The following is a 14,405-nucleotide window of genomic DNA, read 5'->3' on the forward strand; positions in this document are numbered from 1 at the left end:
TAATTTGCTTGTGAAAAATAACAGATCATGTGCAGCCTGATCCCCTGATTTCTTCTTTTAACTTCATTTTGCACCAGGAGACAATCTTCCATTATGATCTCAGTAAGAATGGAGTCACACTCTGCAAAGTATCTTCGATAATGCTGTTTATTTACAATGCCAACACAATAAAAAGTATAATCTCACATCCCTATAGATGGTGGAAGACCCAGTGGCATAGCATCGAGGAAGCCTCTGGCTCACACAGAGCATGCTATGCAGATCACCTTCATAGTAGAGAGCCTCTCTTGTGGTCTTTCGAGCTTTATAGGATTTTGTAACGTGGAAACAACTCTGCCATTTCCGCAGTCAAACCAGAAATGATGCTCTCAGGAATCCTTGCTGTGCTGTTAGGTAAAGGCAAGGCCAGGCAGCAGGTGTAATCATCAGTACCAAGCAGGGGCTGCCCACAGGCTCCTTTGTAAGCATGAGCCAGCTGACTGAGTTTAGCCCGCTCTTCCCTGGCTGAGGTCTGTGTGCTGCACAATATGGCTTGAAGGCCAGGCTGTACCTACACCATGGCCCGGCACAGCCCCAGCCTGCGCTTGCCTGGGGTGACTGTCTCTAGTTGAAGGATGCCCTTTAAAGATAAACAGATCATTTCAGCGGAAGTGAGTATGTTAGGAAAATACTGACAGAGGGTACAAATCTGGGAGGAGTGGTCAATATGTCAGGTTCCTACCAGATGCCATTCACACAAACTTGACAGACTGGAGATGGTCTGACAGGAGCACCAAGAAGTTCAACAAGGGGAAGTACGAGACTCCTGCACCAGAGAAGGAACAACTGCATGCCCCAGTACAACCGGAGGAGGGAGGTGACTGGTTGAAAGTAGCCTTGCAGGAAGGACTTGTGGTGGACACCAAGGTGAACGTGAGCAGCAATGTGCAGCAAAGAGGGTGACCACTATCCTGGGCTTCCTTAGGAGTGCTACCAGCAGGACAAGGGACATGACTCTTCCTCTCTACTCAGGACTGCTGAGGTACCTTAAGACATCCTGGAGAGTCCAGTGAAGAGACTGTAACCTTTCTTACATGAAGAAAGGCTGAGAGCTGGGACTGCATTGTCCAGAGAAGCAAAAGCTCAGGGTGGATGTTATCAATATAAATAAATAGCTGAAGGGAGAGAATGAAGGATTGAGTCTCTTCCCAGCGGTGCCCAGTGACAGAGCCATAGGCAATGGACACCCATTAAAACACAGGGGCTTCCCTATGAACACCAGGAAACACATTTTTTACAGTGAGGGCAACCCAGCACTGGCACAGGCTGCCCAGAGATGATGTGGAGTCTCCATCCCTAAACACACTGCAAAGCAGCGAGGACCCGGCGCGGAGCCGCCGCTCAGTAACAGGGCCAGCCCTCGTTAAACGAGCCCGGCCCTCGGTAATGAAGCCGCCCGTCGATAACGCGGCCGAGCCCCGCGGAGCCGCACCTGAGTCCCGGCTGGGAGCCGGCAGGTGGGAGGGGCGCGGCTGGAGCGCAGGAAGCGGTGGCGGAAGGGGCGGGCGCGGTGTGTCCCCGGCGGAAAGGGCCCAGCGGAGCTTCCCTGCCGGCCCCCGCGGCAGAGCCGCCATGGAGGAGAGCAGCGGCGCCCGCCTCTCGGCCGAGTGCCTGGACGAGCCGCCCAACAGCCGCATCTTCGTGGTGCTGGGCAAGGACACCGAGGAGTCGCTGATCCGGGAGCGCTTCTCCCCCTTCGGGGACATCCAGAACATCTGGCTCCTGCGGGACAGGCGCACCAATGAGTCCCGCGGCATCGCCTTCATCAAGTTCGCCCGCAGCTCGCAGGCCTGCCGGGCCATGGAGGAGATGCACGGCCGCAGCCTGCTCCCCGACACCAAGCCCATCAAGGTGCCCGCCGGGGAGCGGGGCCTGGGGCTGTGGGGCGGGCCGTGTCAGGGTCTGTGCTGCCCGCAGGCCGGGCTGGCGCTGGGACCGCTCCGGTCTAAGCTGTAACAGGCCGGGGGAAGATGCTCTATATGAAGACTACGGGGTCTTTCCTTGGGGCTACGTTTTGAATTTTGAAGGAATCTCTGTGACAAAGATTCTTAAACAACATATTTTAAGTGTTGTAAGCAAGATAGATGGGAATAAATAGAGTTGACTTTGCAAGTGTGTTTCATAGGGGGGTTGTAGCTCGTGAAAACTTTTTTCAAAACTTTTTCTTTTTTTTAAATCTATGGAATTGGCTGGCAGTTTTCAGACTCCTGTTTTCATTTGAAAATGCAATTGACTCAGTAAAATCTTTTCTGAAGAACTTGCCATCAGAAGCCAAATGATCAAAGTTCTATTCCTCCCCTGCATGACTATTAGAAACATAAATGAGGAGCTCTGTGAAGTCAGTTGCTACTTTTGTATAAGAAGCTTACTTAGAAGGTGGTTTGTGTTTTTCTTACTTGGTTGTTTTGGGTTTGTTTCTGTGTTTGTTTTTATTTGTGGTTGGTTGGTTTTTTTTTGTTCTCCTGTTGTCTTTTGATGTGCACTTCTGACATGAAATTTATTTCAGTAATTAAAAGAGATTTTAACAGTAACAGATGTGAGAAGTTATGATCCTTCATAGAGCACTGGACCTGCAAACTTCAGCCCAGATAAGCAGTGAACTGCAGTAGCAAGGTTTTAATAAGCTGTTAGGCCTTTTTGTTTGTTTGCTTACGTATTTGTTTTTACCACTGCTATACTAGGCCTGTTACAGTAATGCATTCTTTGCTGCCTCTCCCATGTCACTGGGATATTAGGAATGCTGCTGAATCAGCGGCAGTATTCCTCACCATTGTTCCTTATCCCTGGTGAGACTTTCTGCTGGCCTCTGTCCTGCTTGGGAAACCATTTGGGGTGAATTGTATTTGTAGATCTTTTGTCACAGGTGATCACAGCTGTTCTTTTTTTCCATGTTAGAAAAGTTAGCTTATGTGAACAATAAATACAAAGGCTGTTAAACCTTTTTCTTGGTTGTTGATACATGTTAATACCTATTGCTGGTAATTAGCGTCTATGTAATTATTTCATTAGGTATTTATTGCACAATCAAGAGCTTCTGGAAGCCACCGAGATGTTGAAGATGAGGAGCTTACACGAATCTTTGTTATGATACCAAAATCCTATACAGAGGAAGATCTGCGAGAGAAGTTTAAGGTACTGATTTGCTATTTGATAGTTGTTATTTTAAATGCTTTTGTCTTAATTATCAAAAGGGTTGCATGCGCAAAAGCACATGGAACTTTGATGCATTTTCAAATATTGGAAATTAATATGCTTATTGGAAATTACTATGCTTTTTAATTGTTCTAGATGTATGGAGACATTGAATATTGCAGCATTATTAAAAACAAGACTACTGGAGAAAGTAAAGGTTTGGGCTATGTGAGATATCTAAAACCATCGCAAGCTGCCCGAGCAATTGAAGAGTGTGATCGAAGTAAGAATCTGACTGAATTCTTTGACCCTTTTTTGCAATAAGTGTGTATCATCATTAATGTACCTTTTATTTTTAGTTACGTTTTCAGGTGAATTATTTGTGATGTAAAAACATCTTGAGACAAAGTTCTTTTGCAAATAAATAATAGCATTGTTAACATTCAGTGAGAACAGTCACCTGATTACATTCTTTCAAGACCAGGAGAAGAAAGGCTTTTGGGGAAATCTTAACAGCAGCCTTCCAGTCCAACCTCCTGTTCAATGTTGCTTATTCACAAATAGGAAACAACTTAGTGTGTGGACATGGTTGCTTGTTGTTCTTTCTTCTTTTTATGTCTATTTGTCAGGTTTTTTCCCTCCCTAATATATGTGGTGGCTCTGCATCATATCTATCATAAGTGGTTCTACAAAAATATGAACCTGAGATTACTTAGCAGTAGAAGCATATTCCCTTTTTGCACTGAGGTTAAAATGAAATCAATTGGATAGCTTGAGTACCCATTTCTTGCATAAAAGCAAAACGTAGATCAGTGCAAAACACACATAAACTGCTGTTTTAGCACAGAAGTTCAGGTGATTGCTTCTGGAGCATCTCAGAATCCTGCTAAGTATCACAGAATGGTTGAAGTTGGAAGGGACCTCTGGAGGTCATCTTGCTCAAACATGGTCACCTTGGCACTGTGGTTGCTCAGGACCATGTCCAGGCGGCTTTTGAATATCCATAAGCATGGAGGCTCCAAAGCCTTTGTGGCAAACTCTGCCATTGCTCAGTCATTCTCACGGCAAGTAGATTGTTGTGCTTAACTTGTGAGTAGGAGTAGTTCTGTGTGGAAGCTGTTAGGTTTCACAAAATTACTATGGCAGTCTTCAAGAGTTATAAATTAGTTATTTCACTACAGCCAGTGCTTATTGGTCTTTCTGAATATTGTGTTTCTAAATATGGTACTTGGAGAATGTGGGTCTGATCAGATAATCAAGGTGTTGCTGTATTGTTTCTTTCAGGCTTCAGGGCCATTTTGGCTGAACCTAAAAATAAGTCATCTGAGTCTTTTGAACATGACTATTACAGTAACAACACAAGGCAAGAACCAAGAGGAAATGCACTTCCATTTTGTAAGTCACAGCTTTTGGTACTAAAAATTATTTGTATCGAGTATGGTCGCTCGAGTATGGTTTGGAAGAAGGGAAGCTATGGAGTCTTAGCTCAACATTTAAGTAGTAGATTGGATGTTGAAGTTAGGAACTAGCCAGGCATATCATCTCTATATTTTTATGGCTTGCTTTGCTCTGGTTGGCCAATTATTTTGCGATTTCCATTGGTGAAATTAACACATTACTTTTAGTATGTAATTGACTTGGTTGCTTTTAAAAGTTTTGAATGCAACATATGCATGAAATGAAGGCATGCTGGTGTGATGAGTCAAATTATTGTGTTGATTTTTGAGGTATGCAGCCAGAATTTTGTAGTTTTGAAAAAAATGAGTGCAGAATTCAAGAATCAGTCTCCAAACGTCTGTCGGTGGTGTCACGGCTTCCCTTTATTCAAGAGCAGCTGTTCGCCCTCTTTGATTTAGTTCCAGGACTGGAATATTGTGATGTTCAGCGAGATCCTTATACCAATAGTGGTAAGTATAAGTACAAAAAAGTTTATTTTCCCTATATCTATGAAGGGAATCCCTTGTAATTTTACTTCAATTAATTTGTATTGCAAAATACAGTACACTTGTTGGAAAGAGTCAATGGTTGTTGCTGTCACTGCATAAACCCAAATGTTCAGTTTTGCATGAACCCCTGTTTATAGGTAGGCATAAATACTTTTACTTTCAGGTAATAAAATCTCAAGAAGGATGGAATCAAAGTCATGATAAGTGGTTTTGGTCAAATTAATAGTTTTAGGTAGAATTAATGAAGGAAAAGTTTTATAAATTATTGGACATCTAGTTAAAATGTTCTCTAAACAAATCTTTCGAGTTTTCATCTTGAAATGGGCATGGGGGTGTGTGTGTGTCTGTAGAAACTGACATGAGTAAATGGGATTAAATAATTCCAGAACAGATCATGTTTTCCAGTAAAAAGATGTTTTGGTTTCAGTCTCGTTTTGCTGCTGCTGAGACAAGTGTGGAAGTGGTCTCTTCTCCAAGAAGCTTGAAATGATTCAGAGAGCTAAAATATAACTTTACAGTTCTTGAGATTCACTGTTAATGGGATAGTTGCATTTTTAAATAAAAGTATATATCCTTTTGTTACTCATTCTGGATTAGTGAAGAAGACGTGTCTTTACTTGTGTGGGTTTATTGCCAGCTTTTCAAGGTAGCATAAATACAGCTCATCTGCCACCAGTTAATTCCACTGAAGTTTTTCTACAAATAGTACTGGTGAAGTAATGTGATGTGTGGTAAAAAGACTTAAAAATTTCGTGTCATCCATGACTGATGTGCGGTTTAATCCTATTGCTCTATATGGGTATAGTTTGTTCTTAGGATTTAGCTATCTCACACTGAAGCTGTGTGCACTGTATTTGCAGGCTACGCTGTGATTCAGTACAGCACTGCCGCGTCAGCTATATATGCCAAGTACAAATTACATGGCTTTGAGTACCCTCCTGGAAATCGATTAACAGTCATTTTCCTAGAAGATGGGAGTGATAGTTCAGAGTAAGTACTAATACCTTGAGACAAAAAGTTGTAAGTTGTGTTCTGGAGAGCAACATGTAAAATAAACACATTTTTAACATAAGTGGCACCAATATCACTCTGAGCTTGTTCCATACTCGTAGATAGCATTTCTGAAATTGAGGTGTTTGGTTTGGGGTTTTCTTTTTGAATGGTTTAGAATAAGCCTTTTAAAACTTACTAGTTTTTGATAAAGAGAAGATTAAAATATATATTCTTAAGATATTATGGAAAAATCTTGGATTTACAAGAATCTTTGTCAGTGTATTTGTAATATGTAACAAGGGCTGGAATGTGTTTCTAATATCTTGGTTGTTTGCAGTAGGGCAAGTAGTAACCTTGTGAAGCACATATGTAGAATAAAGCTGCTGGTGATGAGGATCTGATATCCTCACGGTATGGGGAATCATCAGGTGTTCCACTGTCTCTAACTCATCCCTGTCATTTGAATGCCCATTACAAGTTGGAGGGGCTTAGGTACTCTCCTGCACTGAAAATTTTAGCTTAGTTTCATACTAAAGGAATCTAGTTCATCTCAAACCTATTCTGGGAAATGAATGGGGACAGTAAGGAGGGACAATGGGGAGACTTACTTCAGAAGTGCATGCCTGACCCAAACTAGAAAAAATGCTGATTGCAACCTTCATTCTTCAATAATTCTTGCACCATTGTCTTACAACTCAGGCTGTGACTCTATGCAAAACGTGCAATTGCTTTTTCTTGTTCTGCAACAGAACAAAGTAAAGTCACTGGAAAATAGGAGCTGGAAGTAAACTTTCTGTGATAATAATTTTCTGAACTGAATCTTAGTGCTCCTTACTGAAATAGGTGAAATTTTTCTGTCCCTTTTGCTTTTTAGGCACCTCTCACAAAATACAGTGGGCTCTTGTAGAGATAATTTTATGTTTTGTACCCTTAGAGTATTAAAAAAAGCAAAGGGTAGTTTTGTATCTCTCTATATAGTGATGTATTAGTATTTTTAGTGAGTTCCAGCTAGCATGCATACTTTCAGATCATGTCTGTAGTGTGTCATGAAAGTCTGGCTTGATTTTCATTATTTACATGATGTTACAGATTTCCAGAGATACTCTTTGATGTGCACTGAAACTTTTCTCTTGCTGAATTTAGGATTAACTTAGCTCTTTCTTTAAACTATTTTATTATCACTTCTGCTTGCAGCCTCATCAGAAAAATGGCAACACAGCTGGTAACAGCACAGGTGTCGTCAGCGTTGCGCAATAACAATGCAATTGTTCAGCAGTATCGGACACCTCCTGTAAGTTCATATAAAGCACAGTGTTAGTATTCTTCTGAATTGTAAGAAACTTCAGATATGTTAATAAAGAACTCTGCTTACTTTCTTCTGTAACTGTTTTAGATGCTGCACTTTTTAAGATGTACCCCTGTAAAGTTGTCTGAGCTTACTTGGATTTATTGTCCAATCTAATAAAATAACCAAAATAAATAAAGTAAGGAAGATTAGAACTTGTAGAGGTTGTTTATGTCCTGTGATGAGAACAAAAACTGTAAGTAAGGTAAAATTACTTCCTCTGCCCCCTGCCATCAGTTAATTTATACTTATGTTTTTTTTTCTCCTGTTTCAGCCAGCGTTTGGAGGAACTTCAGGCCCACAGTTACTTCAGCCCCAAACAGATGCCATACTGCCGCCACCCAAAAAAAAAGCTCCACCTGACACTGCTGTGAAGGAAAGGCTTTTCATACTATTTCATCCCCATCCTTTACCTGTAAACATATTGGAAGATGTGTTCTGGTAAGCCTCCATTTATAAATAAGTGCTTCCTAACACAAAGAAAACAAACTATTTAAAATAAATGTTGAAAATAAAAAAGATTATCGTAAAAATGCTTTCCAAAAAGGGCAGTTTGCAGTGGTCAGTAAGTATAAGTGAACAGTAAGTAATAGTTGCTTTTTGAAACTAGTGTGTAATAAAATTCACATTGAAGCATAGCTGCAGTGTCAGCAGTATAGCAGCTTTATTATCAATAAACTTAATCTAAAGTAAAATGTCTAGTCTTCTAATGCTTATTTTTAACCAAAAAATGTGGTACTTCCAGTTCTTCTAATTTATTTTGCATTTTCTTTTACATATTTCTGTAATATATTTAAGTATTTTGATAAATTTCCACAGTAACTTAGGTAAGTATAAGGAGTTATATATCTTATATATGTTATATATCATATGTCATAATGGTTTGCATTTTACTGACACTATTTCAGCTGTTCTTTCACACAGCCTCCTTCTGAGGAGCAAAGACTTGAGACAATTTTTGCCACCTTTAAAACAAATCTGTAGTTAACTCCAGTGTTTTCTATTATTTCTTTGTAGTATACTCTTGAGGAGAAAGACATTTCCCTTTTCTAATAGCTTGCATTTGCAATAAATCTTTGGAAAGCCAAACTACATTCAAAGCACCAGGAGAGGAAAAGAAATAATATGCATATAATGTGGAATTTAAATCTGTACCTATTTGATAAATGGATTTTCTTAATCAGATGCTGGAGAAGGAAAAGGCTATGTATACATTTGTGTAACTTCATTATGAAGTAAGCAGACTATTTTTCAGAAACATATTTCAAGGAACTTTCTAGGAATCTCCCGAGGACTTTAAAAATCTGTGTTTTCCCTAAAGCTTTTGTACTTGCTTTCTGAGTCATTTCAGTGAGACCTTTTCAAAGATGAATCACAACTGAGCAAGTTCATTTAAGTGAAATGCAGGTTTCGCTTCAAAAGTATCTGCTGGTTTGCGCATGTAGGTCTTTTTTTTTTTGGTTTGTTTGGTTTTCTTTTTGTTTTGTTTTGGGTTTTTTTTGGGGGGTGTTTTGAGTGCCATGTAGTGTTTGGGGACTATAGTATTTATTAGCTTTACATATTCTTTTAAGTAAGAGAGAAACCACTGGAGTTTGTGGTTCTATCACAATATTCCGTAGAAAACATAGTCTAATAAATTCTGGTATTATTTCTGTTCCTGCTCATAATTCAAGAGAAGGGAGTATGAAAATTGTGAGTTTTAGAAGAGGCCAGGAGAAGAAAACATAACGTGCATATCAGAATACAGTTTTTGCACTTAACAGGTCATATATACTTCAGATAGGATATGTTGCAGGAAAACTGTAAAATCTCTTTGTTTTTTCCCCCCCTCCGCCAGTCGTTTCGGACAATTGATACAAGTTTACCTTGTGGCTGGAAAAAATGTGGGCTACGCGAAATTTGCAGACAGAGCGAGTGCCAGCGAGGCCATAACTGTGTTACATGGCAAGATTGTGAATGGTGTCAGGCTCAAGGTGAGGTTGGCAGACTCGCCCTCGGAGGAGCCCAACAAGCGCCAGAGAACTTACTAAGCAGGTGAGTACCCAGTCTGAGCTGTTACTTTACACTGAAGTTCAGCTACTTGAAATAGTGATAGGCTAAGTATATTTAAAGTTAGATACAAACGTGTAATGATAAACTTTAAACCTGACAACTTGAAATACAATTTGTGGTGTATCCGTTTGTGTGTGTATATATATATGCACATACAGATATGTGTATGCTTATATAGGCACACATGCACTTTATTTTAGCAAAAATGAATTTTTTATAATTCTTGGAAAAATATGAACCAGTTGATAAAAATCAATGTGGATGTTCATAGAAATGTTTTCTTTTGTACATAAGAGAATCAGTTAACGTTGAAAAGAGAATGCAAAATAAACAATGGAACTGATATCAGCTTCTGTGTGTCTTTTTTTTGATTAAAAAACCATACCATCGGTGGTGTTAGATAAAGATGCAGAGTTGAGCCCTTGGAGGGTAGAGGAGTGAAGGGGTAAATAAAAAAGGGTGTGTGGGAGGACAGGTAAGGTTGTCAGGTGAAACCAAAAGTTTGGGATATTTGGGTCATCTGAATTCTCAGAAATCAGGTCTAGCTGAAATGCGTGATAGTGAGGAAAATATTGCAGAGCTTGTGGTGGAGGGATTGAGATGCATGTTTAAGATAATTAGTTTGAGAACTTGTTGTTTGATGCTTATGGCCTGTGAAAGCTAGCTAAACTCCTAGAGGTTTTATATTTTTTAGACTTCAGGGACCAAAACCTAATTGTTCTTTTAAAACATTGGTTTGCTTCAAATTTTATCAAATTTAACTTCTTATTTTTAAATTTTTTTTTTTTAACATTAGAACTACTACCAAAAGAGAAATACAGTAGGGGGAGAAGAAGCTGTTTTCTGAAAAATAACTCAATTATTACTACAGCTTTCAGATATTTCCAGTAGCCATATTATCTTCCTAGGGGACACGGAAGTTTTGATTTAACTCATTCAGAAAACGTCATATGAAATCCTGACTCTCTTCACGTCAATATTTTACCTCTAAGCTTCACTCCTTGTGCCTTTCTTTGTATAGATATTCTTTGTGACCCCAGAATTGCAAAGATCAAAAAAGATTTTGCCCAGATTGTTCTTGTTCTCCTTTTTTCCTGAGGACTTTCCTGTTGCTCTTTTGATAAGCAGCAAATGCTAAAGGTGGTTTTAGTCTTTACACACAACTTTTGTTTTAAAAAATTGTTTTTGTAGCGTTCTTTTTCTCCATTGAATTATCGCTAAAACTAATGTGAAGTTTTTTTTCTTTTTTTTTAATCAGCAGCTCTGATGAACATTTTCTGTGTACAAAGTTTTGTTTTTAATGTGAGTTTTACTCTCAACACTTAAAGGCCAGCTTCTGGGTCTCTAGAGGAATAACTGTGATGTGACGTGTAAGACCAGGTCTGCCTTGAGTACTTTTTACTAGAAAAATGTAAACACAATATGCATCCAAAATTAGAAAGATAAAGATAATTTATCCTTAAGTTTTCTTTCCTTGTTTTTAAGAAAGGTAAGAGTGAGAAGACTGGAAAGTTCTCTTCTGATAGTCTATCTAAAACATTTTTTTTTTTATTCACACATATGAACACACACAGAAGCACATTTTTCCAGTCATGATTGTTGAGAAGATTCTTCAGTGTCTCCAAGTGATTGTGCAGTTTGTCACCAAATGGGATTTTCAAAAGGCTAAAGCTTACTTTGTGTTTCAAGTTATGTTATTAAATTCTAATATACACATATTACTGACTACTCAGAAACCTGAACTCGTTTATAAGGTCAGAGTAAGACACATACATTTTACTTAATTAGAAAAATGGAAAAATAAGATCCTATTTAAAGAATTATATTTTTACAACATGCAAAATTACAGCAGAGGTCTCTGTCCTTTCCTAGGTTTTTGTATCTCTGTAAAATTTCAAATAACAGAGTACTAGTTTTAGTTGTTGAAAGGCAGACACGTTAAGTTTGTCTTGGACAGATTACTAGAAATTCTGGTAGAAATGGCTGCTGAATATTTCCCTCCTGCTTAGCCTTTTATCTGCTGAATCTGTGCTATAGCACAGGGAGAAGAGATTTCTAAATTTACAGCGTTACCTCCTTTACACCAGGTTCCTGATTCTGAGTCTTTTAGCAGGTTGTTTTAGCATCTCTCTCTTCTTAGGATAGATAGACAAAATTACTTGTTCTTTTTGTCCTTTAGTTGGTTTCTCAAATTCAAATGAAACGGTACATAAAATGAAAGATTGGGCTTGCCCATTTAAATGGAGCTTACCACTGCCTGACTTTGCCTTGGACTGGCTGACAAAAAGCTTTGCAGTAGTGTAGAGGGTTATAATTTTCTTTCACCTAAAGCGTTGAATTGTGCATGTGAAAGGAGATGGAATTCTCTCTACCTCTGTTTTGTGGGTTTTTTTGAATATGTGAGAATATTAACTTTTTTCTTTTTAAATTTTAGCTGTAGTAAATAATCTGCCTAGCTGTAACTTCTCTGAGTTTTCACTTAAGGAAGTCATTCCCTCTTTAAAAAAGCGCTTCTAAAGTCCTGTTGTATTGCTGGCTTTTTGTCTCTAACAAGGTGACTGGATTTCTGCAATAGTCCTTTCTATACAAGGTTCTCTGTTTAAAATCTGTGATAAGACCTGCGAGTCTAGAATCTATATGAAAATAAATGTAATTCAATGGAATAATTAAATATAAATAAAATATTTTTTCTACACATTTGACATTTTCCCCAACACTTTATGTAAATACTCTTTTTAAAAATACAATTTACAAAATTGTTTCTTAAAAAATGTTTCTGAAAATATGTTAACAGTATGCTACTGATAATGCTCTTGCAATGTAAAGGTTTGACCATAAGAACTTTGTTAACTTTCAACCACCTTTGTTTATCATGTGTATTAATATTCTAAACTAATGCACCTAATGAATTTTACACACTCTGGCTCTCCTACAAGTCAGTGAAAATTCAATTTATATGAGTAGTTAAAAGTAGCAGAGAAAAGATGGAAATATAGACCAATAATGCTCTCTTAACTACTTTAAATTCTAATGTAAGGTGTTTTGGGGGTGAGGTTGTCCTCTCTTATGCTAAGTAAGTATAAACGGCTTAGCCGTTTATAGTAATCACTTTAAAATATCTTGCTTTGAATCAGTCTAGGCTTGAGAAGACAACTACAGTGTCTACTTCTAGGTAGTTGTTGAAAGCAGACCAGTCTTAATGTTCTTGCTGTTGACCAGCTTGTGCTCTCCACTCAGAGTTTTGCATTACTCTGAGTATTTCATGAAAACCTCACTGCAGTGTCTGATGCCAGTTGTGTAAATTATGTCATTCAAAAATGGAAGAGGAAGGAAGGAATTTGCTATCTTTCAGAAGAATGGGTTGTGGAAATCCAATTAATCTCTCTATTGCAACCTAGTAGTTCTATTTTAATATCATCCCCACTCCCAAAAACAACTCCTACCAAAGAACAGACCCACAAACAAACAAAATCAAAACCCACACGAAAAGTCTTTCACAAAGCTTTCAAGTAGTCCTTAGAAAGCAGCTTCTAACTAGCAGTGTATTAAAAATGCAAGACACAGCTATGTGGACCTGGGTTCTGTGGGTTTTAATAGTTTAGTCATTTGCTGACTGACTTCAACCCACAGCAAATGATTCATTGCATTTTTCCCCTTTGGAAAAAGTTTGGTGGTGTCTTTAAATAATTATTTAGTCACTTACTAAGTTGAGAAGCATTTATTCTGTCATGAAATACTTGGTTATTATTGTCTTTTGTTACTCTTGCTCTGAAAAAGTCTTGCATCACTGATTTAATTTGCATTCATTTTTTTATTTAAAACTTTATTAAAATCCTGAAGTTAAAATCTGTATTTATAATAATGTATTGCTGTGCAAAAACGTTTAAAAAAAGTAATTGTATCATAGCTGACATGTACTCTGAAAAAAATACCTGTAATTTGTATCAACAGCATACTGCAGAAAAAATACAGCTTTTACATACTGCTTAGAAAAAGAAACACTTCTTTAAAAGTTGGAGAAGCATACCTAAAACTTTAATGTTATTCTTCTAAAAATATTTAAAGCCTTATTTATATGCTGTTGTAGTGGTTCTATTTTATAAGACATACTTTTAAAATAAAAATACGTACGTTGCTTTTTCATGCTATTTTTGTACTTGTGTTTTTTCTACAGAAACTAAATAATGACATGACCCTCAGCTAGCTGACTGACTGACTGAAAACGTGACTAGACATGGTTCCTGTGGACAGTGACAGCTTTTTCAGTGACAGCTTTTTTGTTGTTGGTTTTTTTAATTGTTCCTTAGTTGATCTTCTCTCTATGGTGCTTTTTTATTTTGAATATGCAGACATGCAGTTTTGAAAATTATCTAGGTATTTAACATTGTAAACTGGTGGTTGTTCTTGTAGTAGTATATAATCCTGTATTACAGAAATAACTCTTGTTTTTACCCGAATTCCTCCTATAAGATGGAAATTACAATGATGGGGGAAATAAAGGAGTCAGCATTTTCAGACGTGACTGGCTAGTTGATAATGATTCAGATTCTGTTAAGATAGAAGACATTTCTCATAATCCAAATTGCACTGAAAAGTGAAGTACAGCAGTAAATTCAAAGAAAATGAAATAAGTGTTTAAAAACTGCTAGCAGGCATGACAGTATTAATCTAGATTTAAGAAAATAGCTGTAATCTAGAAAATTATTCAAAGTACATTCTTAAATATTTTGTTGACTTGGGCCAAAGGTATTTGTTATGCTTTGTATGCTGTTTAGTGAAAGTGACATTTGACTGTGGGTCAGACTATCAAAACTGCTTACATTTATCCTTTCTTATCCTGAGGTCTTTTGATTATAACTGGGGAAAGTATGGTGTCTAGGAGTGTGGGTTTGCCGCTT

At 38.0% G+C, this 14,405-nt stretch overlaps 1 protein-coding gene across 2 annotated transcripts; it reads left to right on the top strand.

Annotated features, from left to right (window-relative positions):
• Positions 1–1,551: 1,551 nt before the first annotated feature.
• Positions 1,552–14,405, top strand: RBM45 (RNA binding motif protein 45). 2 transcript variants are annotated; one of them, XM_027896708.1, is made up of 10 exons: positions 1,552–1,890; positions 3,049–3,171; positions 3,328–3,454; positions 4,456–4,566; positions 4,899–5,078; positions 5,978–6,107; positions 7,305–7,401; positions 7,730–7,896; positions 9,293–9,489; positions 13,682–14,405. In XM_027896708.1, exons 1-9 carry the CDS (start codon positions 1,612–1,614, stop codon positions 9,483–9,485), a joined length of 1,407 nt encoding a protein of 468 aa, XP_027752509.1. In that variant the 5' UTR covers positions 1,552–1,611; the 3' UTR covers positions 9,486–9,489; positions 13,682–14,405. The 2 variants fall into 2 exon arrangements, with proteins under 2 accessions (XP_027752509.1, XP_027752510.1); XM_027896709.1 differs by having other exon boundaries at positions 7,733–7,896.

This window comes from Empidonax traillii, unplaced genomic scaffold, assembly GCF_003031625.1.
Source record: "Empidonax traillii isolate 1590-97213 ecotype Southwest subspecies unplaced genomic scaffold, ASM303162v1 scaffold513:size879593, whole genome shotgun sequence".
NCBI lineage: Eukaryota > Metazoa > Chordata > Aves > Passeriformes > Tyrannidae > Empidonax > Empidonax traillii.